We start from the raw sequence: 27,183 nt of genomic DNA, 5'->3' as shown, positions 1-27,183 counted from the left end.
GATTCTGCACAGGATCAGATGTGACCACAGACTCCAAGATCCATTGATCTTCAGGACAGAGATTTAGGAAGCAAAATAGTAAGATATATTTAAAAATATATATTGTGCTATTTATTGTAGATAGTTATTTATAAAATAGGAAAAAAATAAGATAATGAGCCAGATTTAGCTGGCTGTTGCCAATCTTTCTGATTGGTACCATGTTTTCAGATGATTGCATTTATCTTTTTGTTACTTGTATTTGTCACTTTTAATGATTTAAATATTTTTAATAACTTGTGTGTGAATTATTTTGACCTGTCATTGAATGCCAGAGATATTTTTAAAACCAGAGGAGGTGGTTAAGGCAGGTACTATAACAACATTTAAAAAACATTTGAAAAGAAACATGGATAGGACAGGTTGTGATGGATATGAGCCAAACGCAGGCAGGTGGGACGAGTGCAGATGGGGTATCTTGGTCAGCATGGGCAAGTTGAGTCAAAGAGAATGTTTCAGTGCTGTATGACTTGAGCTATGGACCAATATATCATTTTAAAATGAAGGCTGAACTATATCTATATCCAAAATAACTCCTGGCTTCAAGCCATACACCATTTTTTAGGTATACTTGATCTTGAGTCATGGCTTGCAAAGTCAAGGGTGATCGATGTGTACATATGTAAGACAAAGCTTTAAAAGAAATCTCTCATTGGAAAGAGGAACAAGCTTCTGAGCATCCTTTTTAGCTGTCACGTTTAGTCAAAGTCAGTGCAGTTCAAATGGATTGTCCGAATAGTTAATATAATCTGCTTCTTCAAATTTATCATAGCAAATCTCGAATTGTAACATTATTACAATACTATTGCAAAGAAACATTTTCTTTACAATCTTTAGGATCTGAAAATATAATGCATTCCACAATGTGTTTGCTTAGATGGTGCCTCATGGAATGTCGTGCCTCATCTTGTGATGAATCAGATGTAGAGTGCTCACAAGCTCTGAGAAAATTCTTTTGTGAGGACACGGGTCATAAAAATGATGGGTGATGTGATCAGAATAAGGATCCTCACACTATAAATGCACGCGCAAAGTCAGTTGATGGCAGAGATGAGATATCACCCAGTTACATGTTGTTGGGGGCTTTTTCGGTATTTCTTTTTAAACCAAAGTGAACTCTGTAAAATGTTTTGCAGAATAATTTATTTTCCTTTCAAAGCCGTGAATCATGTGGATATTATTTGAAATGGCAGAACCAGTCACAGCGAGGGCCAGCACACTAAGCATACTATGAATTGCCTAGGTTGTTTTTGGCAGCTTGTCAGGGTTTCTTTATGTCTTGCTACACTCTGGGACTTCTACACAGAATAATTTCCTCTTCCGCAGCATCTAATGCCACTTGCATAAGCAAGAAATGTCTCCAGCAGTTCTATAGTGTTTCTTTTCAATTGCCAAGTATCTAAGTAAATATATTGAGCTCAGGGGTTGAATACAGAACTCCCATCAGTTAGCAAAAGGCAAGAAATTGCCGATCTTGGAAACCCGAAATAAAAACAGAAAATATTGGAAACATGCAGCAGGTCAGGCAGCAGCTGTGGAGAAAGAATCATCGACCTGAAAAACCATCAACTTGTTTTTCTCGCACTATGGATGCCATCTGATCTGTTGAGTGTTAGTTTAGTTTTGGTTTAGAGATACAGCATGGAAACAGGCCCTTCGGCCCACCGAGTCCGTGCCAACCAACGATCACCCATACAATAGTTCTATCCTACAAGCTGGGAACAATTTTTTTTTACAGAAGCCAATTAACCTACAAACCTGCATGTCTTTGAAATGTGGGAGGAAACCGGAGCAACCGGTGAAAACCCACAGGGAGAACGCACAAACGCCATACAGCCAGTACCCGTAGTCAGGATCGACCTGATCTCTGGAGCTGTAAGACAGCAACTCTACCACTGTGCCACTGTGTCGCCTCCAAGTGTGTTCCCAGCACATACTGTTTTTATTTTATTTATGGACTCTTGCCGATCTCTTCCAGGATATATCACTTGTCTTTGTAAATTCATTGAGTGGATGAAAGACTAAGCATTTCACGAGAGACTGGTATTTACACAATTTATGTACTTAATATTATTTTCTTGGGATGTAGAAAATCGGAAATCCTTGTTGGTCAGTTAACAATATAAAGATACAAGGATGAATGGTGGAGAGTTTTCCATTCAAGAATGTCAGCTTTCAGCTGTTAAAACTGAAATAAGTCCCAGATGTATTTGAACGTACCTTTAGAAAGGAGACGAGGCGGAGTTTCTTTAGTCAGAGGGTGACACAGATGGCTGTGGAGACCAAGACATTGGGTATTTTAAAATCTGTTAATTTTAACAGATTGTTGATTAGTCCAGGTATCAATTGTCATGGAGAGAAGGCAGGAGAATGTTGAGAGGGAAAGATAGATCAGCCATGATTGAATGGCGGAGTAGATTCAATGGGCCAAAGGACCCAATTCTTCTCCCATGACTTATGAACTCTTTCCACACGTGCCGTGAAATGAAAAGACCCAGTACTTATTGTCCAATTCAGCAGTGATCTGTCAGTTAAGTTAATTGCTAAACTCCACATAGGCACGAATGTCGCTACGGTCCTGGAATATGCAGGGAAATTTCCATTCACATCCCATTCCAGTTCAGATCTGGTACATAATCAAATTTAATGGGGGGAATATGAGACTAAGGATTCAGAGGAAAGGGGAAAGGTGAGCCAATTAAATAATATTTTAATATAGTTTAATTGCTTAAATTAATTTTAATTGTTTTCATTTGTTTTAATTAACTGTTTTATTGTTCAGGCTTTCTTTAAAAATGTTGCAATTATTTACTCCATGTTAATGTCTTGCAGATGTCTGAGCTGTTTTCAAAGCTGTTAAAATCAGTGATAGATTTTATAAGTTGTGCAGCCTTGTCTCCAGCTTTGTAGATGTCAGGACATTACGCATGCTAAAAACTGTGTCAGTGCTGCCTGAACTGCAGTGCGGTGAGGATCAGGCATGTGCGTCTTTTGCTTTCAAACTATCTAACAGAGAACATAGAACAGTACAGCGCAGGAACATGATGTGCCAAACATGATGTCAAGTTAAACTGATCTCATTTGCCTGTACATGATCCATAAGCCACTATTCCCAGCACATTCATTTGCCTGTCTAAAAGCATCTTAACCGCCACTTTCGTATCTGTCTCCACCACCAACATCAATGATGTTCCAGTCACCCACTATTCTCTGTGTAAAAACTTGTGCCAAACCTCTCCATTAAACTCTCCCCTTTTCCACCCTGGGAAAAATGTTCTGACTATGCCTCTCAAAATTGTATATACTTCCATCAAGTCTCCCCTCAGGACAGGATGGAACCCAAGTCTCTGGCGCTGCAAGGCAGCAACTCTACCGCTGCGCCACTGTGCTGCCCTAGCGATAGCAATAATTGGGTCAACAATTAGGCACAGCCATAGAATCATCAATTACATTTCCATGTCCTATTGATATGTTTGTTATACCTTGAGCAGTATTTGAAAGGCGGAAACCTTTTGCCTTTTATAACATCACTGGTATCATAACCAACAGAACAGAAGATCTCAGTACTAAAGTGGTTTCAACTATTGGCACAGAACCTGGCAGGCTGCCAGTCTATGGATGGTTTTGGACTTTGATCAGAAAGCACAAACAAAGGTGGAAGTATACCAAGCTTCTCCGAACCTGTCAAGAGGACACTGAGACAGATTCTGTACATAATCTGAAAGCGTGTACTCAAAGGTTGCTTTGAATGTAATAATTGTGCTACAGTACAGCAGAAATTACAGGATTGGATACAAGAGTGCATTGCCTTTAATACATGCCAGATTCTAACAAAAGAAGTGCATTATGTCTAAGATTAAATTGAAGTGAAAATTATTGTTTTTTAGGGAATTAAATTAAATGAATGGGTCTTATGTTTTCCTTGCCTTTTATAGTTTGCTCTTTAGCTGATCTCTGCAGCGGAATGACAAGATAGAAATGAGCATACAAAGAAAGAGATCAACGTTTTGAAACTTAAAGATTGATGTCAGCCTTTGTGATATATTCATATGCTAATATGTGGATTATTTGTATGGATTCCTACATATGCCATTTTAACAGCAGCATTAAATATTATGTTGAAATCATACCATATAATTTTAAAACCCAATATAGAATATTATGATTCATGGCTGAGAAATGCAAATACATTAAAATGTGCATAGGCCAGGTTTTAAGGCAATGTTCAGAGATTAAATACATTAGACATCTGATTTTTTTTCCTATAAAACGTCTGTGAAACTTTGTTATGTGTACCTGGACCTATTTTGTACTCGGATTTTTTGGAAGGCCAGAATGCTGCTGCCATAAGAATGAGTTTTTTAGGCTCCTTGCAACCTTCTGATTGCACAGACAATGGCTCAGATTTCAGGGTCGGAGTAACATTGGTGCCATCAGCATTCACCGTTGCTGCAGAGTAGATGAAGCAAAGACTGTTCACGTACAGTTCCATGCAAACATCAGGAAGTTATTGTCCTTTTCACTTTATTCTGCTCATACTCTGCTACTGCTCATACTCTGCTACTGCAGTGCCTTGGTAAATGTTTTGGCATGAAAGACCATAATCATAATCATAATTGTAATTTATTAGCCAAGTATGATTTTGCAACATACGAGGAATTTAATTTGCCAGACAATCATACCAAAAAAGCAACAAGACACACAACTACATAAAATTTGACATAAACATCCACCACAGCGGCTCCTCCACATTCCTCACTGTGATGGAAGGCAATAAAGTCTTATCTTCTTTCCACCTTTTTCTCCGGTGGTCAGGGCAGTCGAACCATCCGCAGTCGGGCCGATCGAAGCTCCCCCGTTGGGGCGATTGAAGCTCCCGCGATCAGGGTGGTCGAAGCTCCTGCGGCTTGGAGCTCCCGAAGTCAGTCCCTAACCAAGGGACCGCGAGCTCCACAATGTTAAGTCCGCAGGCTCCCACGGTTGGAGCTCCCAGTCGATCTCTGACAAAGGGATCGCAAGCTCCATGATGGTAAGTCCGCAGGCTCGCACGGTTGGAGATCCCAAAGTTGGTCCCCAACATGAGGCCGCCAGCTCCATGATATTAGTCCGCAGTACGGACGGAGATCCGACACGGAAAAAAAGTTGCATCTCTGTCGAGGAAAGAGATTTAAAAAGTTTCCCCTAGTATAGGATATAACTAGTTCATGGGTGATTACTGGTTGACATGGATTTGGTGGACCAAAGGGCCTGTTTCCATGCCATATCTCTAAACTAAACTAAACCTGAAAGAACAACAATCACTACCTGTGCTTTGTGGAAACTGTTAAATACACATGCACTTTGTGAGTGCCAGTTTCATTCAGACTGCTTTATTTAGTATCATTTAACTTTTCTAGTCATCAGAGTATGACTGCTAATATTGGTTTCCATAGTTATTTAGACTGCCTGCCTGTTTCACTGCATGTCCAGAAGACTTCCTGGCTTCTGCTGGCACAAGGCATTCTGTCCTGTTACCACCTCTTCCACCAGACCCTGCATAGCAGTGTGCTGCAGGTTAGATTTGTCATGTGCATCACACAGTCACCAAGGGTTCCTCTCTCCCTTTAAGTAGAGGGATATGGACCAAATACAGGCAGGTGGGACTAGTGCAGTTGGGACATGTTGGTTGGTGTGGGAAAGTTGGGCCGAAGGGCTTGTTTCTACACTATATGACACTATGACTATGACTCTATGACTAAGGAGTTAGGTATATTCATTAATGTCAAAGAAATCAGAGATATTAGGTGAAGGCGAGAACTGGAAGTGGATGTTGGCACCATGATAGTGTTGAATTGTGATATTGATATTGAATTTGATATTGATGTTGATATTGAATGATCTTCAAACCTGCAGTTTGCATATAGGGCCAATAGATCAATCTAGGCCTGCATATAGGGCCAATAGTCAATCTAGGTCTGCACTTCATCCTGCAGCACCTAGACCACAAGGGGACCTATGCCAGGATTCAGTTTGTGGACTTTAGCTCTGCTTTTAACACCATTGTGCCAGAGCTACTACACTACAAACTCTCCCAGCTGACTGTGCCTGAACCCCTCTGTCAGTGGATCATCAACTTCCTGACGGACAGGAAGCAGCATGTGAGGCTGGGAAAGCACATCTCGGACCCGCAGACCCTCAGCATAGGAGCTCCGCAAGGCTGCGTACTCTTCCCTCTCCTTTACTCTCTCTACACCAATACCTGCACTTCCACAGACTCCTCTGTCAAGTTCCTCAAGTTTGAGGATGACACTACCCTTATTGGACTGATCCAGGATGGGGAAGAATCTGCCTACAGATGGGAAGTGACACAGCTGGCGTCCTGGTGCCATCGCAACAACCTGGAGCTCAATGCTCTCAAGACAGTGGAACTAATTGTAGACTTTCGAAGAGATCCCCCTCCCCTTCACCCACTCACCATCAACAACACTAACTTTCTGTCATGGGCCTCCTCCAGTGCCATAGTGTGAGGCCCACCGGAAATTGGAGGAACAGCACCTCATATTTCACTTGGGCTTGCAGCCCAGTGGTATGAACATTGACTTCACCAACTTTAGATAGTTCCTCTGTCCCTCTCTTCCCCTCCCCCTTCCCAGTTCTCCCTCTATCTTCCTGTCTTCACCTATATCCTTCCTTTGTCCCACCCCCCTGACATCAGTCTGAAGAAGGGTCTCGACCCGAAACGTCACCCATTCTCTCCTGAGATGCTGCCTGACCTTCTGAGTTATTCCAGCATTTTGTGAAATAAATACCTTTGATTTGTACCAGCATCTGCAGTTATTTTCTTACATCAACAACGCCATAGTCACATCTGTGGAGTCATTTAAATTCCTTGGAACCATCATCCCCAGGGACCTTAAATGGGGAGCCACCATCGACTCCACAGTCAAAAAGGCCCAACAGAGAATGTACCTCTTGTGGCAACTGAAGAAACACAATCTGCCACAGGCAATGATGGTCCAATTCTATACTGCTATCATTGAGTCCGTCCTCACCTTCTCCATCATGGTCTGGTTTGGCTCAGCCACCAAGCATGACATTCAGACGCTGCAACGGATCGTTCGCACAGCTGAGAAGGTTGTTGGCTGCAACCTTCCCCCATTGATGAACTGTACACTGCAAGGGCCAGGAAGCGAGCGGGCAAGATCATCTCTGACCCCTCTCACCCTGGCCACAAACTCTTCGAAGCACTTCCCTCTGGAAGGCGACTCCGGGCTGTCAAAGCAGCCACAGCCAGACATAAAAACAGCTTTTTTTCCACGAGTGATAGTTCTACTCAATAACCAAGGTCTGCAGTCTCTTTTTTGCTCTGGTTTATTTTCACCCACATGTTTAGACCGTAATGTTGTATCCTTATTGTTTTGATGTGGTTATGCTTTATTCTTAATTGTTTAACTGTATGTTTGTGTTGTCATTTGTGAGCGGAACACCAAGGCACATTCCTTGTATATGCATACTTGGCCTATAAGCATAAGAAAATAACTGCAGATGCTGGTACAAATCGATTTATTCACAAAATGCTGGAGTAACTCAGCAGGTCAGGCAGCATCTTGGGAGAGAAGGAATGGGTGACGTTTCGGGTCGAGACCCTTCTTCAGACCCAGTCTCGACCCGAAACGTCACCCATTCCTTCTCTCCCAAGATGCTGCCTGACCTGCTGAGTTACTCCAGCATTTTGTGAATAAATCAATTGGCCTATAAGCATATTCATTCATTCATTCGTTCATTCCATTATACAAACAGTACAGACCAAATAACCGTTTATATGAGTGGGGAAAAAAACTACCTTCTCATATGCTTCTTTAGTGTTGATTTTGTTCTTTTGATAGTCATCTTATATCTGTCCTATTTCATTGTCCTGATGGTTTCAACCCAAAATATGAAATATCACTCTGTCTCTATAGATGCTGCCTGACCCAAGGAGTTCCTGCAGCAGCTTGTTTCTTGCTCCAGATTACATCATCTGCAATCTTCTATCTCTCCATATTAAAACTGTGCCGACTTGTTCCTTCTACTGCTGAAGATTCTTACTCCTCGCATGTCAAAACAATTTACTGGTTTAAACATATCCACTAAATTTCCTCATAAAACTCCTCTGCTCTAAAATGAACAACCTCAGCTCTACTTCTCTCTCCACATAATAAAAGTCATTCATCTTGGGCAATCTTCCAGTACACTTCTTCTGCATCATCTCTAAGGCCTTAATATCCTTGCTGGAACATAGTATAATTTCACACTGAAACAGCGGTTTAGAGAGGTTTTGCATAACTTCCTTCACATTCTGATTCTGACATTGTGTTCCGTTCCATGATTAATGAAGCTGCAATGCGTGGGTGTTCTTTAGCGTTGATGAAAGTTTGATCTTTCTAGCTGAATGGCAACAGCATTGAAGACAGCCATTCCCAAAGTAAATAAGTTTAGGAATGTTATAAAAGAGTAATAAACCCACACAAACATAAGCTACACACTGCACATTAAATTGTTCCATCAGGTAACCATTTAGAGTTATAAAAGTAGAATTAATTATTACGTGTACATGTTACTTTATAGTTATAAATTTAACTAAATACTTTTTTCTTCCTATCTGCAACATGATTAATTAAATGCAATATTTAATATTTCTTCAATCATCACATTAATGTAAGTGTGTGTGTGGTGTGTCTATGTGTATGTGTGTGTGTGTGTCTACGTGTGTGTGTGTATGTGTGTCTATGTGTGTGTGTATGTGTGTGTGTGTGGGTGTCTCTGCAACATGATTATTTACATGCAATATTTAATCATCATATGAATGTAATTTTACAAGGATGTTGCATGGGTTGAAAGGCTTTGAGCTATCAGGAGGGATTGGATAGTCTGGGGCTGTTTTCCCTGGAGTAAAAGGCTGAGAGACGATATGTCTAAAATCAGGAAAGGCTGAGATAGGAAAGATTCTGTTTCTCATGGTTGGGGTGTCCAAAGCTCGATGGCAGAGGCTTAAGGTAAGAGAGAGAAGGATTCAAGAAAATTCTGAGGGGTAACATTTTCACACAGAGTAGTTGGTATCTGGAATACGTTGCAGAGGAGGTGGTGATGGCTGACATAGTAACAATATATTAAAAGGTATCTTGACAGGTACTTGAATGAATTCAGCTTAGAGGAATATGGAATCAATATAGCTGGTGGGATTAGAAGTTCGACATGATAGTCGGCATAGTCACGGTGGGTCAAAGAGCCTGTTACTATGCAGTACTACAGAACTGTACATGACTAATAATTTCCAAAACTACAAACACATTAAATGCAGTATAGTTTTTGCAAGCCTTAATGGAAACATCTGATAACTTTAGTAACTATAAGTCATTTATATTTTAATATTTTGATTTCTCAGTAAAATCGAGTCAGCAGAACATCAATTACGCACAATATAAAAACAGGATTATGGCATGGAAGCTAAGTTGAGTGGAAAGAATTTGCACATTTTTTTTCAGATAAATTATGTAAATATTTGAAAGAATTGGGTGCAGGTGGATTTTTTGTAGTTGTATTAGCTTGTTTGCAATGTAATTGCTTTTAGCCAAGGTCTCCTGAAGGAAAAATCTGACTAAATTAGCATTAACTTGTGTTCCCAGGGACTTGGCATATTGTGAGAAGTTGATCTTGCCTCCAGTAAGGACAAGTTACCCTGCAGTAGGCCAGATGCTTGCAAGACAATGTTAATTGTTTTTTTGAATGGGGCAAATGTATCTGCCAAGGGAGTTAGCAATTTGTAGATCTAATTGAGCAAAGGCACGGAGACACTGCTGTGGGCTACAGTGCTGAAAATGTTTGCTGAAGCAATAATTTATGCCAGAATTGACAGAAGCTAAACTTAAATATTACACAGTGCGTGATTATCATGCCATTTATAAACCCTTTAGGGACTTGTTTTAAGTAAATTTAAGATTGGTTGATAATTCCTGTGGCAGTATTAGTGGCAAGCAAGGTTAGTTTAAAGTTTTTGAAGGCAAATGGAAATTAAGCCAACTTAAGTAAGGATTTCAGCAAAATATGCAAGTTGCTTTAAGAAAGTTTGTCTTGGTTGTGAATCGTGCAGTTCAATTTGCATGATTCATAGTCACATTGGGCAAAAGGCCACATGATGAAAATGCTGCAGCTAACCACACTGCCATGCAGCAAATATGCATTAAAAATCATCACCCATTGCAGCTTGTTATCCATATCAGTGATCTGGATGAGAATATACAAGGCATCAGAAAGTTTGCAGATGACACCAAAATAGCTAAAGTCGTAGCCAGTGAAAATGGTTATCGAGACCATTCCGTGGCCTAATTACCAGCAAGTAATTAAAAGGACACAGTGCTGGAGTCACAGCGGGTCAGGCAGCATCTCTGGAAAATGCGGAGAGATGATGTTTTGGGTCAGGACCCTTCTTTATTCTGATGAAAGGTCCTGACCCAAAACATCACCTATCCATGTTCAAAGATGCAGCATTTTACTCCAGCATTTTGTGTCTTTTTTTGTATAAATCAGCATCTGCAGTTAATTGTATTTGCTGGACAGGAAAGACTGAGAGGGATACAGGCTTAATGCAGGCCAGTGGGATTAGCGTTGTTAGGCATCACAGTCGGCATGGATGAGGTGGGCAGAATGGGCCCATGTGTGTTTTACGTTTCTATTTAGACAATAGACAATAGACAATAGGTGCAGGAGTAGGCCATTCAGCCCTTCGAGCCAGCACCGCCATTCAATGCGATCATGGCTGATCACTATCAATCAGTACCCCGTTCCTGCCTTCTCCCCATACCCCCTCACTCCGCTATCCTTAAGAGCTCTATCCAGCTCTCTCTTGAAAGCATCCAACGAACTGGCCTCCACTGCCTTCTGAGGCAGAGAATTCCACACCTTCACCACCCTCTGACTGAAAAAGTTCTTCCTCATCTCCGTTCTAAATGGCCTACCCCTTATTCTCAAACTGTGGCCCCTTGTTCTGGACTCCCCCAACATTGGGAACATGTTATCTGCCTCTAATGTGTCCAATCCCCTAATTATCTTATATGTTTCAATAAGATCCCCCCTCATCCTTCTAAATTCCAGTGTATACAAGCCCAATCGCTCCAGCCTTTCAACATACGACAGTCCCGCCATTCCGGGAATTAACCTAGTGAACCTACGCTGCACGCCCTCCATAGCAAGAATATCCTTCCTCAAATTTGGAGACCAAAACTGCACACAGTACTCCAGGTGCGGTCTCACCAGGGCCCGGTACAACTGTAGAAGGACCTCTTTGCTCCTATACTCAACTCCTCTTGTTACGAAGGCCAACATTCCATTGGCTTTCTTCACTGCCTGCTGAACCTGCATGCTTCCTTTCATTGACTGATGCACTAGGACACCCAGATCTCGTTGAACTCCCCCTCCTCCTAACTTGACACCATTCAGATAATAATCTGCCTTTCTATTCTTACTTCCAAAGTGAATAACCTCACACTTATCTACATTAAACTGCATCTGCCATGTATCCGCCCACTCACACAACCTGTCCAGGTCACCCTGCAGCCTTATTGCATCTTCCTCACAATTCACACTACCCCCCAACTTAGTATCATCTGCAAATTTGCTAATGGTACTTTTAATCCCTTCGTCCAAGTCATTAATGTATATCGTAAATAGCTGGGGTCCCAGCACCGAACCTTGCGGTACCCCACTGGTCACTGCCTGCCATTCCGAAAGGGACCCATTTATCCCCACTCTTTGCTTTCTGTCTGTTAACCAATTTTCTATCCATGTCAGTACCCTACCCCCAATACCATGTGCCCTAATTTTGCCCACTAATCTCCTATGTGGGACCTTGTCGAAGGCTTTCTGAAAGTCGAGGTACACCACATCCACTGACTCTCCCTTGTCAATTTTCCTAGTTACATCCTCAAAAAATTCCAGTAGATTTGTCAAGCATGATTTCCCCTTCGTAAATCCATGCTGACTCGGAACGATCCCGTTATTGCTATCCAAATGCTCAGCAATTTCGTCTTTTATAATTGACTCCAGCATTTTCCCCACCACTGATGTCAGACTAACTGGTCTATAATTACCCGTTTTCTCTCTCCCTCCTTTCTTAAAAAGTGGGATAACATTTGCTATTCTCCAATCCACAGGAACTGATCCTGAATCTATAGAACATTGAAAAATGATCTCCAATGCTTCCACTATTTCTAGAGCCACCTCCTTAAGTACTCTGGGATGCAGACCATCAGGCCCTGGGGATTTATCAGCCTTCAGTCCCATCAGTCTACCCAAAACCATTTCCTGCCTAATGTGGATTTCCTTCAGTTCCTCCATCACCCTAGGTTCTCCAGCCCCTAGAACATTTGGGAGATTGTGTGTATCTTCCTCAGTGAAGACAGATCCAAAGTAACGGTTTAACTCGTCTGCCATTTCTTTGTTCCCCATAATAAATTCCCCTGCTTCTGTCTTCAAGGGACCCACATTTGCCTTGACTATTTTTTTCCTCTTCACGTACCTAAAAAAACTTTTGCTATCCTCCTTTATATTATTGGCTAGTTTACCCTCGTACCTCATCTTTTCTCCTCGTATTGCCTTTTTAGTTAACTTTTGTTGCTCTTTAAAAGAGTCCCAATCCTCTGTCTTCCCACTCTTCTTTGCTATGTTATACTTCCTCTCCTTAATTTTTATGCTGTCCCTGACTTCCCTTGTCAGCCACAGGTGTCTCTTACTCCCCTTAGAGTCTTTCCACCTCTTTGGAATAAATTGATCCTGCAACCTCTGCATTATTCCCAGGAATACCTGCCATTGCTGTTCTACCGTCTTCCCTGCTAGGGCCTCCTTCCAATCAATTTTGGCCAGCTCCCGCCTCCCGCCTATTTCTATTGTTCTTGTGAAAAAGAGATATATTGCAGCATTTGAGATGGAAAGAAAAAATGTAATGGGTAATGGGTGAATGAATTGAAAATGTGGCTGCTTGAGGAAAGGAGAGACCAAAGAAAGTAACATCTCTACATGAGGTTTCAAAAGGAAAAGAGGGTAAAATCAGAGAACTGGCAAGAAGTCAGAATATTTCCTGTTAAAAAAATGGAACTGAAGTTAACTAACCCTCAGCAGTAAGCTTTCTATATGAATTGATTCTATGCAATGAGATAATAAAGCATGCAGAGATAGAGATTACAATAAAAATGTAATTATGGATTTCTAAATGAAAGCTCTGTTTTAATCAATTTTATAGAAACTTTTGAAGTTTAGCAAAAGCACTCGTCAAGGCAGTGCAGTGCCAAGCTAGAATGCGGCTACATTCAACCAAGTGTCACTCAAAAGATTTCTATTAAAATTACAGTACAGAATAAAGTACAGAAGTAAAGTATAAAGTACAGAATTAGATGTCAGGCAGCAAAATGCATAAAGACAGATGTTAAAAAGAATGCAAATGTTCAGCATTGTGAGAAGTTTCCAGACGGGCAGAAGGTGTCCTTCAGATATCTATGATCACACCACTGTTGTTTTCCATGCACACATGTCTAGAAAAAATTGGAGGCATGCTATTGGAACTATGAGGAATCAAACCAAAATGTGGGAAGACCAGCAGACTTTCATCAGGGAAGTACACATGTCAAACTAATTTTCCTGTAGCTTCAGCTAATTGAGTTAATTTGGTAGATGGAATAAGGGGTGATCTTGGGCTTGATCAAAAGATCCATGATCAAAAGGCTTGGATAGAGTGGATGTGGAGAGGATGTTTCCACTTTTGGGAGAGTCTAGGACCAGATGTCATATCCTCAGAATTAAAGGACGTTCTTTTAGGAAGATGAGGAGGAATTTCTTTAGTGAGAGGATGGTGAAACTGTGGAATTCTTTGCCACAGAAGACTGTGGAGGCCAAGTCAATGGATATATTTCAGGCAGAGATAGATAGATTCTTGATTGGTTCGGGTGTCAGAGGTGATGGGGAGAAGGCAGGAGAATGGGGTTAGGAGGGAGAGATAGATCAGCCATAGTTGAATGGTGGTGTAGACTTGATGGGCCGAATGGCCTAATTCTACTCCTATCACTTATGATCTTATGATTTCTTATACCTTTGATGGAAAGGATAGGAATGTGGAGCAAAGTGATCCAGCAATCCAAATTCATACATCACTGAAAGCATTCCTGCAAGATAATGAGGTCAGAAAAGTATAAAACACTGAGCTTAGTTTGTGAAGTTTGGAGAAAAAGCGGGAAGATGATCTTGTTTTAATTCAGAATCTTGGTTAAACCGCACAGCTGTTTTCCATGGTACAAAAATTATATTGGCCTTGTGTGAACCAGCAGAAGAGATTAACATCAGAATTTAGAGAGCCATCAGCTGAGCTGTGGTTGAAACTTAATATAACCAGACTTAATTATACAATGAAATAAGAAAGATAAAATGGGAATATGAAACAAATGATCCAACACTAACCTCTGAAAATACTATCTTCACATTTGATGAAGTGCTGAATGATGTGACGTGAAGGCAATTAGGAGAGGGTGGTCAATGCTGGCCCTGGCTCCGACGTCATTGTCCGATAAATGACCAGAATGTAGGTTATGTAGGTATAACCTACATGTAGGTTATGTAGGTATAACCTACATGTAGGTTATGTAGGTTATACCAGGTATGTAGGTTAATTGGCTGGGTAAATGTAAAAATTGTCCCTAGTGGGTGTAGGATAGTGTTAATGTACGGGGATCGCTGGGCGGCACGGACTTGGAGCGCCGAAAAGGCCTGTTTCCGGCTGTATATATATGATATGATATGATATGATATGATAATAAACATGACGTTTTCTCCCAATAACATTTATAGAGATGACTCCAAAGACGTACAGGTATGTAGGTTAATTGGCTGGGTAAATGTAAAAATTGTCCCTAGTGAGTGTAGGATAGTGTTAATGTACGGGGATCGCTGGGCGGCACGGACTTGGTGGGCCGAAAAGGCCTGTTTCCGGCTGTATATATATGATATGATATGATATGATGACTTGCTCATTGTTTTAGAATAATAACTTGATTACATTTTAAATTGGTTATAACCTTTGTCCACTATCATAAAAGAACATATTTCACATTTTCTGCTCGTCTTGTACTCACAAATGGGTAGAATGCAAAATGCTGACTTCCAGATGAGAACGACCTCAGCGATGATTGACAAGGTTCACTAGCTCACATTTACTTTTCTCTTTCATCGACACCACCGGCTCTAAGTTTAAGCGACAGCAGAAGTAATGACAATGCAGAACTGGTAAAGTTTAAATGCAAAAGACCTTTTTCCCAAAAAAATTACTGAAAACAGGCTGCTAGTTTGTTAGGTAATACAACCTTGCACGCTCTCGTGTACTGGGAAGCATATGTTTCAAATAGATATCATTTTTTAGTTATTTAACATAAAGAACCACTGCTGAATTTGCTAATGAATGCTAAATTCAAACTCAAACAGCCTCAATAATTTGAAATAATTTGTCTTCTATTATCAAGAAAATACGTATCAGTAGTTTGGTAGTCCTTACTGATGTCCTTCCATGCCATGATATTTTCCTGCCCAGTGACTGGAAAATATCCAGCGTAATACATTTGGTAGCATTGTATTGTCAGTTGATCTTGATGCAGTGAAAGGAAGTCAGGCAATGTTCACCTTTGGATATGTGTAAAGAATACCTGATACATGTTAGCATCAACCATCTAAAAATGATAAAGAAAAACTACTTGTTTTTGCAAGGCATATATGAAAGGCTGCAGCAAAGTGCAGCACAGTGGTGTAGCAGTAGAACTGCTGCCTTACAGCGCTAGAGACACGGTTTCGATCCTGACTATGGGTGTTGTTTGTACAGAGTTTATGTGTATTCCCCGTGACCGTGTGAGTTTTCTCCAGGTGCTCCGGTTTCCTCCCACACTCCAAAGCCGTGCAGGTTTGTAGGTTAATTGGTTTCAGTAAAATTGTAAATGAACCCATGTAGGATAGTTTTAATGTACGGGGTGATCGCTGGTTGTTGAGGACTCAGTGAGCTGAAAGGTCTGTTTCCGTGCTGTACCTCTCAAATCTAAAGTAAATGTATCTGAGCAAGATTTAATGGTGTTTCCCTGGGAATTCACTCAACTAGTCACCATGTCTTCATCTAGGACAAATTTACGTTGGACAATGCTATCCATAGGAGAATTTGGAGGACATCTGTTTTGTTCATAAATAGAACAGTCATAAATCATAACTTTATAGACAATAGACAATAGGTGCAGGAGGAGGCCATTCGGCCCTTCGATCCAGCACCGCCATTCAATGTGATCATGGCTGATCTTTGTAGTAATACATAGAATTGGTTGTTAATATTTGATTTCAATATGTTATTTTTGCTGTTTATAGGCACTTCTGTGTGATACGAGGCCAAGTAGAAACAGCAGATGGCACCCCCTTAGTTGGTGTTAACATCAGCTTTGTCAACAAACCAGACTATGGTTTTACGGTCAGCAGGCAGGATGGCAGGTACGAAGCTTTCTGTGGATATATCTCTTGAATATATTAATGTTACAATAAAACCGCAAAATGTCCAGTGTGTTGTGATATTTATGTTACACCACTTCAAACAAAGACGCATAATGAAAGGTTACTTGGAGTACTGCGTCCAGTTCTGCTCACCCCATTGCAAGAAAGATGTGGAAGCTATGGAGAGGGTGCAGAGGAGGGTTACCAGAGTGTTGCCTGGATTAGACTGTATCAGGGTGACACAGAGGCGCAGTGGTAGAGTTGCTACCTTACTGCGCCAAAGACCCGGGTTTGATCCTGACTGCGGGTTCTGCCTGTACAGAGTTTGTATGTTCTCCCTGTGACCATGTGGGTTTTCCCTGGGTGCTTTGATTTTCTCCCACATTTCAAAGACATGCAAGTTTGTCAGTTAATTGGCTTGTGTATATTTGCCCAGGAGTGAAGGATAGAACTAGTGTGCGGGTGATCAATGGTCAGCGCAGAGTCGGTGGGCCAAAGAGCCTGTTTCCACACTATATCTTGAGACTAAACTAAACGAAACTACAGGGAGGGGTTGGATAGACTTGGATTCTTTTCTCTGGAATGTCAGAGGTTGAGGGGAATCTTGATAGAAGTATATAAAATTATGAGAGGCATAGAGAGGCCGGGTGGTCAGAACCTTTTTCCCAGGATGAAAATGTCCAACACTAAAGGTATAGGTTTAAGACAAGAGGGAGAAAGTTTAATGAAGATATGAGGGGCAAGCTTTTTACACAGAGAGTGGTGGGGGCCTGGAAAATACTGGCATTGGGTGATGGTGGAGGCAAATAAGGTAGCATTGGTGGAGATAGAATCAAAGTCAGTATCACCTCTTGCACAGCCAACAATGGACCATTGTGGGCTCGACCTTTCCTTGGTCATTGGTGCAGCTCTGATTTGTTCTGAATCTTTTCATACCTCCAGTTTCCCTCTCCCTGACTCTCAGTCTGAAGAAGGGTTACGACCCTATTCCTTTTACCCAGAGATGCTGCCTGACCCGCTGGGTTACTCCAGCATTTTGGATCTATCTTCAGTGTTACTGACTGATGACCTGGCATCAGATCAGAGAGAAGTCAGACATCTAGCGTGTAAAAATTGTAGAAATGCAGGATGAGGTGAAGGGAATAAAGGGGATGTCTATGATAGGGTGGAGACCAAGTCATTGACACCAAGGGAGGTGCTGCGGCTGACTGAGATGGGGCCAGCGGAAAAAAAGAAAGCTGCCTAGTGCACTTCCAGCAACAGCAGAGATACCGTGATTGGCAAAAAAAAAGCTTGAGAAAATTAAACTGTGATCTGTTAGAATGCACCATATGCATATATTACACTATGTACTAGAGGCATAGTGAGCAACACCATGGGGTGTTTAAGTTTTTTAATTCAGTATACATTTTGCAAGGCAACACTTTAAAAGATAAATGTTGCAGTAATTTTATGCGACTGCATTCTATGCTTGTAAGTAATTCTGCAGCAAAATAAAATGTTCCACCAGCAGAGCATGTTAATACAAGTGGATAACTAGAATTCATTCGAGGTTGTCTACCTCTTGATCAACAATCTTGACCTTTCCCTGGTGCATCTGTTCCAAGGTATAAGCTGTCAAGAGTTTGACAGATACTGTTGTGGTTAATATTTCAACTTTGCAATTCCTGGCCAGCAACGTGCAGCAGAAATGTATGCGCATGCTTTGCATCTGTCCATTTGTCTGTCCATTTAAACTGATGGTTAGAAAATCATTTGCGGTGTGCAGCTCCACCTCTGGAGTGTGCTGCAACGATAATCCTCGCCAGGTGGCGGAGCAAGGTTGGAAAATTACACCTGTTGTGTTGTTTCATACATAGAAGATCTTCTTTTGAAAACAAAATGTCTTGTTCTGTCCTCCACCTACCAGCTTTGATTTGATGACTAACGGAGGGGTTTCGGTCGCGATACACTTTGAGCGCTCTCCGTTCATCACTCAGGCGCACACACTCTGGCTGCCTTGGGACCGTTTCTTTGTCATGGACACTGTCATTATGAGGCATGAAGAGAATGAGATCCCCAGCTGTGACCTGAGCAACTTTGCTCGGCCCAACCCAGTTGTCTCACCTGCACCATTGACGGCATTTGCAGGATCATGCCCGGAGAAAGGTCCCATCATTCCTGAAATACAGGTACCGTATCATTTCCTTATCTATTCCACCATTGACAAGGATTCAATGTTACCTTATTGTCACATGTACCCGGGTTCAGTGAAATGCTTTGTTTTTGCATACAATGTGCAAAGAGTCGCCACGTATCTGGCGCCGACAAATAAAACAGTACAATTTTCAAAAAACAGATTATGTTGTTTGCTAATTGCACTAGAGTGGTAATAATGTGAAAATATTTTTCATCACATTACAAAATGCAGGGGTAACTGTAATGACTGCTGTTCCTGGTTCAAATCATTGCATGAATGGGGTAGATCAATGATTCAATAGTACATTTATTTTCACGTGCAGTGAAATTATGTTTTTGCATACAGATCAGTGAGATTATACGTCATACATACGTACAATAGCCAGTTAGCATGTAACGCAATGAAACAGCCCACTGAGTCTATGTGCAATAGTCGCCAGGTTTTGGCACCATTTCACAGTCCCATCTGCAGCTGGCCATCAATGTCATTTGCAGCCGCCTCCTCCTTCCGGTCGTCCCGTGAACTGTCGCCCTTCTCCTTGCCCGGCCCATTTTCAACCTTCGTGCCCCCAGGGGCACCTCCCACAGCCAACCTTGAAGGCGCGGGAGGTAAGACCCCTCCAGTTCTTCCTACCATCCCTTGTCCAACGTCCGCTGCCGTCGCCGACTCCCTCCACCTCCTGAGGGACGCAAAATGCTGGAGTAATACAGTGGGACAGGCAGCATCTCAGGATAGAAGGAACGGGTGACGTTTGGGGTCGAGACCATTCTTCAGTCTGCCTGTCCCGCTGAGTTACTCCAGCATATTGTATCTATCTTCGGTTTAAACCAGCATCTGCAGTTCCTCCCTCCACCTCTCTGGTATCGGTTCTCTGGGGCGAGCAGGGACCAGGCTCGACGGTTTTCATCTCCCAGTTCCACGGAGAACACGCCAGGCCTGCAGTCGGGATTCCAGATGAGAATCTCATGACATTTTCCTTCCATGATGGATTTTAAAAATCATTAATAAAATGAGCTATAATCTTAGAAAATCAAAAACAATCACCAAATTCTCTTTAACTCTCTGGATTAAATTAATCTATTAAATGGGCTGTTATTTATTCCTCCAGGGTAATGGATGTCAAAGTCAGAGTTTATTGTTCATCTCCAATTGCTCCTGAAAGAGTAGCAATGAGTTATGTTCTTGAAGTGCTGTAGTGCATGTATTGAAAGAAGGCCCACTGTTCTGTTCGGGATCCAGGATTTTTGTTTGATCAGAATGAAGGAATGGTGATGTATTTCCAGGTCCAAGTAATATAGATTTTGAGGAGAACATGGAGGTGATGGTGATTCCATGCACTTGCTAGCTTTGTTCTAAGCGAAGATCACACATGTGTGAAGTGCTCATAAAAAAACCTTGGTGAATTAAAGCAGTGCATCTTGTAGATAATGATCCTTCCAGCCACATAGTACCAATAATGGAGGGATGAATTCTTTAGTCAGAGAGTGGTGAATCTGGAATTATTTGCCACTGAAGGCTGTGGAGGCCGTCAGTGGATATTTTTAAGACAGTGATAGATAGATTCTTGATTAGTACAGGTGTCCGAGGCTATGAGGAGAAGGCAGGAGAATGGGGTTAAGAGGGAGAGATAGATCAGCCATGATTGAATGGCGGAGTAGACTTGATGTGTCGAATGGCCTAATTCTATTCCTATTACCTATGACGTTATGACCTTATGAATTGTTAAAGTAATTGATTCCAATCATACATTTTTTGAGAGCTACTCTGTATGAAGAATCATATTCACAAGCTTAAGTCCCCCAGTTCAAGGGCCTTAATGTTGGAGAAATATGTTGCCTGGCTCTTCCAAACCTCAGCCTTTGTTCCTTACTCAGCTCTAAAGCATTTTGTCAGAATGTCAACATTCTTTCCTCATTCATTATTTGTTGCAGCTCTCTCTATCTTTTATATCCATAGGTTTTACATGAGGAGATAAATATCCCAGGTAGCAAAATAAAGCTGAACTACATCAGCTGCTGCACTTCTGGCTACAAATCTGTCATGAGGATCAGTCTGACCCACCCCTCCATCCCCTTCAATCTAATGAAAGTCCATCTCCTGGTGGCTGTGGAAGGACGACTCTTCCAGAAATGGTTTCCTGCTTCCCCTAATTTGTCTTATTACTTCATCTGGGACAAAACTGATGTCTACAGCCAGAAGGTTTATGGACTTTCAGAGGCATTTGGTAGGTTTCATTACATAACTAATGTATTTTTTTGAAAGATAGACACAAAGTACTAGAGTAACTCAGCGAGTCGGACTGCATCTCCAGAGATGCTGCCTGACCCACTGAGTTACTCTATCACTTTGTGTCTATCTTTGTTATAAACCAGCATCTGAAGTTCTTTGTTCCTACTCCTTTTATGAATGTTATTATTATGGAATTATGGACACGTTTCCATTTGTATTTAAAAATATGCTCAAGCTGCAAGGTTGTTAAGAGGTATGAATGAATACTATATTCTCATTGCACCAATGAGATGCTCCTTCTAAAATGATTGTGCAACCAAAATCTATGTGAAACCTGATGAAATGATACTGGAACAAGTGAGTAACCTCTATAGTTATCTATGAATTAAAATTCTCGCTTGTTTGTTTGTTTGTTCCTGAACTACAGGCAAAACAATGCACGATAGCACGACAATTTTAGGCCCACCTTACACACCATCCTCCCTTTGGTGCTAAAGGAAAAAGTTTCATTGAAATTGGTGTTATTTTTTTTAAGTTATTCACATTTTAAAATTTAAATCTGTCTCCATGGGAGGGAGGAGGGGGGGAGGAGGGAGGATAAGGGGGGTTGAGGGGGGTTGAGTGGGGGGGGGATGGAGTGGGGGGGATGGGGAGGGGAGGGGAGGGAGGGGGAGAAGGGATGGAGGGGAGGAGTGATGGAGGGGGGAGGAGGGAGGGAGGGAGGAGGGGGAGGGGGGAGGAGAGGGTGGGAGGGGGGAGATGGGAGTGGGGGAGGGGAGGGTGCTGCACCAATGCAGGAGAGGTTTGGGCCCAACGGGTCCACTTGGTCAAGTGATTTTATAAAAGTCATAGTCATTCAGCAAGGAAACAGACCCTTCAACCCAACTCATCCATGCCAACAAAGATGCCCCATCTAAGCTAGTCCCACATGCCCACTTTTGACCATATCGCTCGAAACCTTTCCTGTAGATATAACTGTCCAAATGTCTTTTAAAGGTTGTTATTGTACTTGCCTCAACCACTTCCTCTGACCGCTCATTCCGGATAATCACCACCCTCTGCGAAAAAGTTTTTTCTCAGGTTTCTATGTTATCTTTCTCCTCTCATTTTAAACCTATGTCCTCTATTTCTTGATTCGCCAACCATGGGAAAAAGACTGTGTGCATTCACCTTGTCTTTCAATGCCCCTCATACACTTATATAAGATCACCCTCAGTCTCCAACACTCCAAGGAAAAAAATTCTCCCGAAAAACTCAGTCCCTCAAGTCCTTGCAAATTTTTATTGCACTCTTTCCAGCTTAATGATATATTTTCTAAAGCAGGGTGACCAGTATTCTTCCTGAAGATTTGTTGAGATAATGTTGAAAGGAAACACTCTGATTATAATTTCTTATTTATATCCCACCTTTTGGACATTTTTACGAATAATTTCCTACAGCTCTCTTGCGGTTGATGCGATTTTAATAATGGTACCTTCACTCAGCTGGTAAAATAATGATCATCTAGCTCAGTAGTCAATTACTTCAAATGGGATGTGAAATGTAATCATCCAAACTGAATAGCATCATGTTCATGCTGGAACTTAATCAGAAATTGGATTTTTACTTGGCGTCGAGTTATAACATTTATAAGGTGGAGTTAGTGAAAGATATGACCAGTTACTGTATACACCGATCAGCCAAAACATTATGACCACTGACAGGCGAAGTGAATAACATTGATTATCTTGTTACAATGGCACCTGTCAAGGGGTGGGATATATTAGGCAACAAGTGAACAGTCAGTTCTTGAAGTTGATGTGTTGGATGCAGGAGAAATGGGCAGGAGTAAAAACCTGAGTAACTTTGACAAGGGCCAAATTGCTATGGCCAAACGACTTGGTCAGAACATCTCTGAAACGGCAAGGCTTGTGGGGTGCTCCTGGTCAGCAGTGGTGAGTACCTAACCACTGTGGTCCGAGGAGGGACAAACTGCAAACCGGCGACAGGTTGTTGGGTGCCCAAGGTTCTTCGATGCGCGAGGGCAACGAAGGCTATCTCGTCTAGTCCGAACCGACAGAAGGTCTACTGTGGCACGTCACAGAAAATTTTAATGGTGGTCATGGGAGGAATGTGTCACAATACACAGTGCATCGCACCCTGCTGCGTATGGGGCTGGGTGGACCGACAACATATTGGGCAGGTGGTCATAATGTTTTGGCTCATCAGGTCATAATGTTTTGGCTGATCGGTGTATATAAATATCACAGAGATTTGGCTTTTTCCAAGAAGCTGGAGCTCCCAAGAATCGTATAACTATTGTGCTTTCAGAATTATTAATTTAGTGCCTTTGTTACAAATTGTAATTTTAATCTTGAAGCATAGGTTTCATGTTTGTAGTCTGTGAAATTTGTCCCTGGATCTTTTTCCAATCTTTTCCTTCCGCAATGAGACCTCATGCCTCGTTGTGATAATAAATGTGTCCAAGGAGGGCGACTAAGAACCATAATTACTTCTTCACTATGATGAGGTGACATTGCTCAACTTAAAATGTGTAAAACATCTTCTTCCTGCAAACTTGAGTCTCCTTTCCATCAGGAATAACCATTACGCCAATAATGTTCTTGACTTGTGAATTCAAAGAGAGAACGACTGTATAAACTCCTATTGCTGGTGGGCAAGTGGGTGGTTAACAGTTACTCCTTTCAACCACAACTCAACAGAAATGGATGGTAATCTCAACGTGTAGCAGCATAGTTACAGATAGGACACAACCCCAGATTCTGAATATATTGGTTAAGGCTAGAATCTGTTGGCAATACTATACTATGTGCAAAGTTGGCACAACCCTGCATTCTCTCAGCTTTCAACTTTTAACTTGGTATTTGTAAATGAATTAAAGCCTCCCTTCAAAGCAGGAAGCAAGGAAATGTTGAGAACCCAGGAACTACTTGTGCATTAATATTGGCATCAATAATTTCCCAGTAACTTTTTGTTGTTGTCATTATGTAAATAATGTTTTTAATTGCCATAAGTCAGGCAACATGGAATTCCAAGAGATGCAAGAGCTTCAACATTTATTTATGGCTGAGAAGGAAAACAGGAAAGGATTTCTGGAGAGGAAATGTAGAAATTCAAGCCTGTCCAAAGTTTAACTGCAGGTGTCGTGTAGAATCAGAGACTGTAGGTGAGCCAGGGTTGGAAAGGATGTCAGCACTCATGGGGACATTATTTTTCTGTGAACAGACGAAGCACTTTTTCAAACAACAAATAATGCAGAAAATGGTTTGTGGTTCGAGCCTCTCTGACTACTTCCGCTTGTGGAGATTTTCAAACCCAGAAAGAAATCCTGAATCTGTGAGCAAAATTTGAAGAAGGGTTCCGACCCGAAATGTCACCCATCCCTTTTCTCCAGAGATGCTGCCTGACCTGCTGCATTACTCCAACACTTTGTGTCTATCTTCAGCAAAAATCAAAAGTTCTCCTGAATTGGAGATATGTGGTTCCCTAACAGGATTTTTCCAACCAACTTGCCTCCTGATCGTGGCCATTTTGACAGCCAACAACCCTTGTCATACCTTCCTGAGTTAAACTCAAAACTGGGGAAGTTGGAATTGGGTTTAAGGTTAACATTTTTATTTCCCGTGGGTGTACAGATTTAAATTTACTAGTGTTGAATACTGTCATGTATATGCCTCATTAACTATTTTTGTGATAATGAAGTGCTTTACATGTTCAGTCACATACAGAGGAAAGTTATTTACAATTTATATTGTGAAAAGGGACTGCTAAACCTTGCTTCAAGAACATCCTTCAATAGTTATATGTTGAGAGGTGACCTTTTTCCTCATATCTGAGCCAAACTCACACTTGGATCTCGCAAGGTGAAAGGCTGGATAGATATTGGTTGAACGCAGCATACAATGACATCAAAGGGCTTTCCTGATGTTTAAATAGGTACATTTACAAAAGAAGCTTGATTAAATAGATTAGTAGGAATGGGTCTTTTCATAAATTTTGGACAGATGACGTTTCAGGTCAGGGTCCTTCTTCTGACTTGGAGTAGGGGGTGGGGGAGGGGGGGAGAGAAAGCTGGAAAAGAGAGGGAGGAGTGGGCTCAGAGTCTGGCAAGTGATGGTAGATACAAATGAGGTGATTGATTGGCAGATGGGTGGAGATAGTGACAAAGGTGAGAGGTGAAAAAGAGACAAAAGGGTGTCAGATAAGGAAAGAAAATGTGTGAATTAAAAAAAGGATTAGGGCGGAAGGGGACAGGAGGAGGGGAAAGAGGGGGATTAAAGGGAAATAAGGGACTCGGGGAAGGGAAGTGAGCATATGGAGGAGGGGAAAGGAGCAGGGTGACAGGTGCTGGGTAGCGACACAAAACATGGGCCAGGCCACCGTTTTGCCAAACACTTGCATTCTATCTGCCAACGTCTGTTGATCTCCCAGTTGCTAACCATTCCAACTGCCTTTCCCATTCCCATACTGACCTTTTTGAACTTGGTCTTGTCCTTTGCCAGAGAGTAAAGTGGAAAAACACCATCTCATATTCTACTTATGTATGCTTCCAACCCATGGTATGAACATTGAACGCTCCAATTTCATGTAACATCCCCCGACCTGCCTCACTTTCCTGTGCCCCTTTCCACCTATCACTTGCCACTTTGCCCCAACTCCACCTCTTTTCCAGCTTTCAATCCGAAGAACCGTCCCAACTCAAAAGGTCACCTGTCCATTCCCTCCATAGATGCTGCCCAACCTGTTCCTCCAGCACTTTGCTTTTTTTTTGCTAAAGAATCGAATACAGTGTCTTATGTCTTCATAACTTGCTGTTTGTCAGTCAAGAGGCGTGTTTCTTTCTAATATGCACCAGAATGATAAAATTCTTACTTGCTGCAACTTTTCAGGCAAGTTAAATGCAACTAGAACAAAAACAAATATACTATAAATTATTGATTATTCTATAAAAGCAAGAGAATGATAGTGCAAATACCAAAATACACGGAGCAACTGGTAATGTAAAGTCTGTTGTGATTCAGTGCTGAGGTCGGGTTATGGTTTGGGTTGTGTGGGGTGGTTCAAGAGCTTGGTGGTTTCGTTTAACCGATATTCAATTGTGCCCTTGCAGTGTCTGTGGGTTATGAATATGAATCATGTCTTGACCTGATACTCTGGGAGAAGCGTACTGCTATTGTGCAAGGCTATGAGATAGCTGCATCTCACCTGGGTGGATGGACCCTAGACAAACATCATGCTCTCAACGTACAAAGCAGTAAGTGAATACATAGCACTCACTGCATTGGAAGAAAATTATCTACTTCATTCATTTAATAAAAGATTCATGTGAAATAAAACATAAAATGAAACATTTTCAGATGCTATATATCTGAAATAAAAACAGCAAAAATGTGCATAGATCTGTCTCTGCCAAGTATAAAGTGAGAGGCTACCCTGTCAAGGTATTTTCCCTGGAAAGATCATTACAAACATTAAATGGTCTGATCTATGGACAAATGTTGGTGACGCTGTTTTCTTTCTGTTGATTTTTATTTCTCTATTTTTAACCATAAAACAGGCTCATGTAAGGACAGATGTTTTGTTTACCCCTCAGTTTTGGGGAAAGTGTGCAGCAATTGGGGGTGGTGTGATTCCACTCAGTTTCACTCTTCCAGAATTTACCACTCAGAGAGAGTAAGGCTGAATGTTTGGGCAGGTGTCTCCCAGTGATATATCCGTACCAACCCAGTGCACTGCTGGCTTTCACCTTGCTGTATTGCTGAAAGAATCTTTAAAAATGAATGGCTCATCTTTGCAAAGGTTATCGGTTCTAAAGCAAGTGAGAAATGTCATATTTTCCTGCAGTTCTGAGAGTCATGAGCCATGGTAGTCTACTCAGTCAGCAGTTTTTTCAGCTAAATTCCCTTTGCCGTATCCAAGACTGTACCAAATTAAAACTTAAAAGATCCTGAGCTCACCCAATAGCAAGAACAAGACCTTAATATTATAAAACAGTCTGTTTTATTTACACTTTTAAAATTGTGTCAAAAAATCAACACATTTAAATTTAAGCCACATAACCCTACTGCACTGAAATGGATTCACTTTGAGTTAATTTGGAGATTCACAGCAAAGTATAAGCAGAATTGTACAAGTCAGACACAAGTGCAATGCAATCAGTACCTGCAACATTGTCCTGTATTTTTAATACTGATTGATTACTGTGTTTATTTCAATTATTT

The 27,183-nt window shown here is 41.5% G+C and overlaps 1 protein-coding gene across 17 annotated transcripts in view; it reads left to right on the top strand.

Annotated features, from left to right (window-relative positions):
• The window catches only part of tenm4 (teneurin transmembrane protein 4), a 1,451,267-nt gene that overhangs the window by 1,365,197 nt on the left and 58,887 nt on the right, over positions 1 to 27,183 (top strand). For all 17 annotated transcript variants that reach the window (XM_078402642.1, XM_078402641.1, XM_078402643.1 and 14 more), the window contains 4 exons: positions 16,435 to 16,554; positions 18,464 to 18,725; positions 20,690 to 20,957; positions 26,073 to 26,216. In XM_078402642.1, coding sequence (XP_078258768.1) covers positions 16,435 to 16,554; positions 18,464 to 18,725; positions 20,690 to 20,957; positions 26,073 to 26,216 — 794 coding nt within the window. The remainder of the gene's footprint in view (positions 1 to 16,434; positions 16,555 to 18,463; positions 18,726 to 20,689; positions 20,958 to 26,072; positions 26,217 to 27,183) is intronic.

This window comes from Rhinoraja longicauda, chromosome 7, assembly GCF_053455715.1.
Source record: "Rhinoraja longicauda isolate Sanriku21f chromosome 7, sRhiLon1.1, whole genome shotgun sequence".
In the NCBI taxonomy this organism is placed as follows: domain Eukaryota; kingdom Metazoa; phylum Chordata; class Chondrichthyes; order Rajiformes; family Arhynchobatidae; genus Rhinoraja; species Rhinoraja longicauda.
Note: the sequence above shows the minus strand (reverse complement) of the source record. Positions and strands in the feature narration are given on the sequence as shown.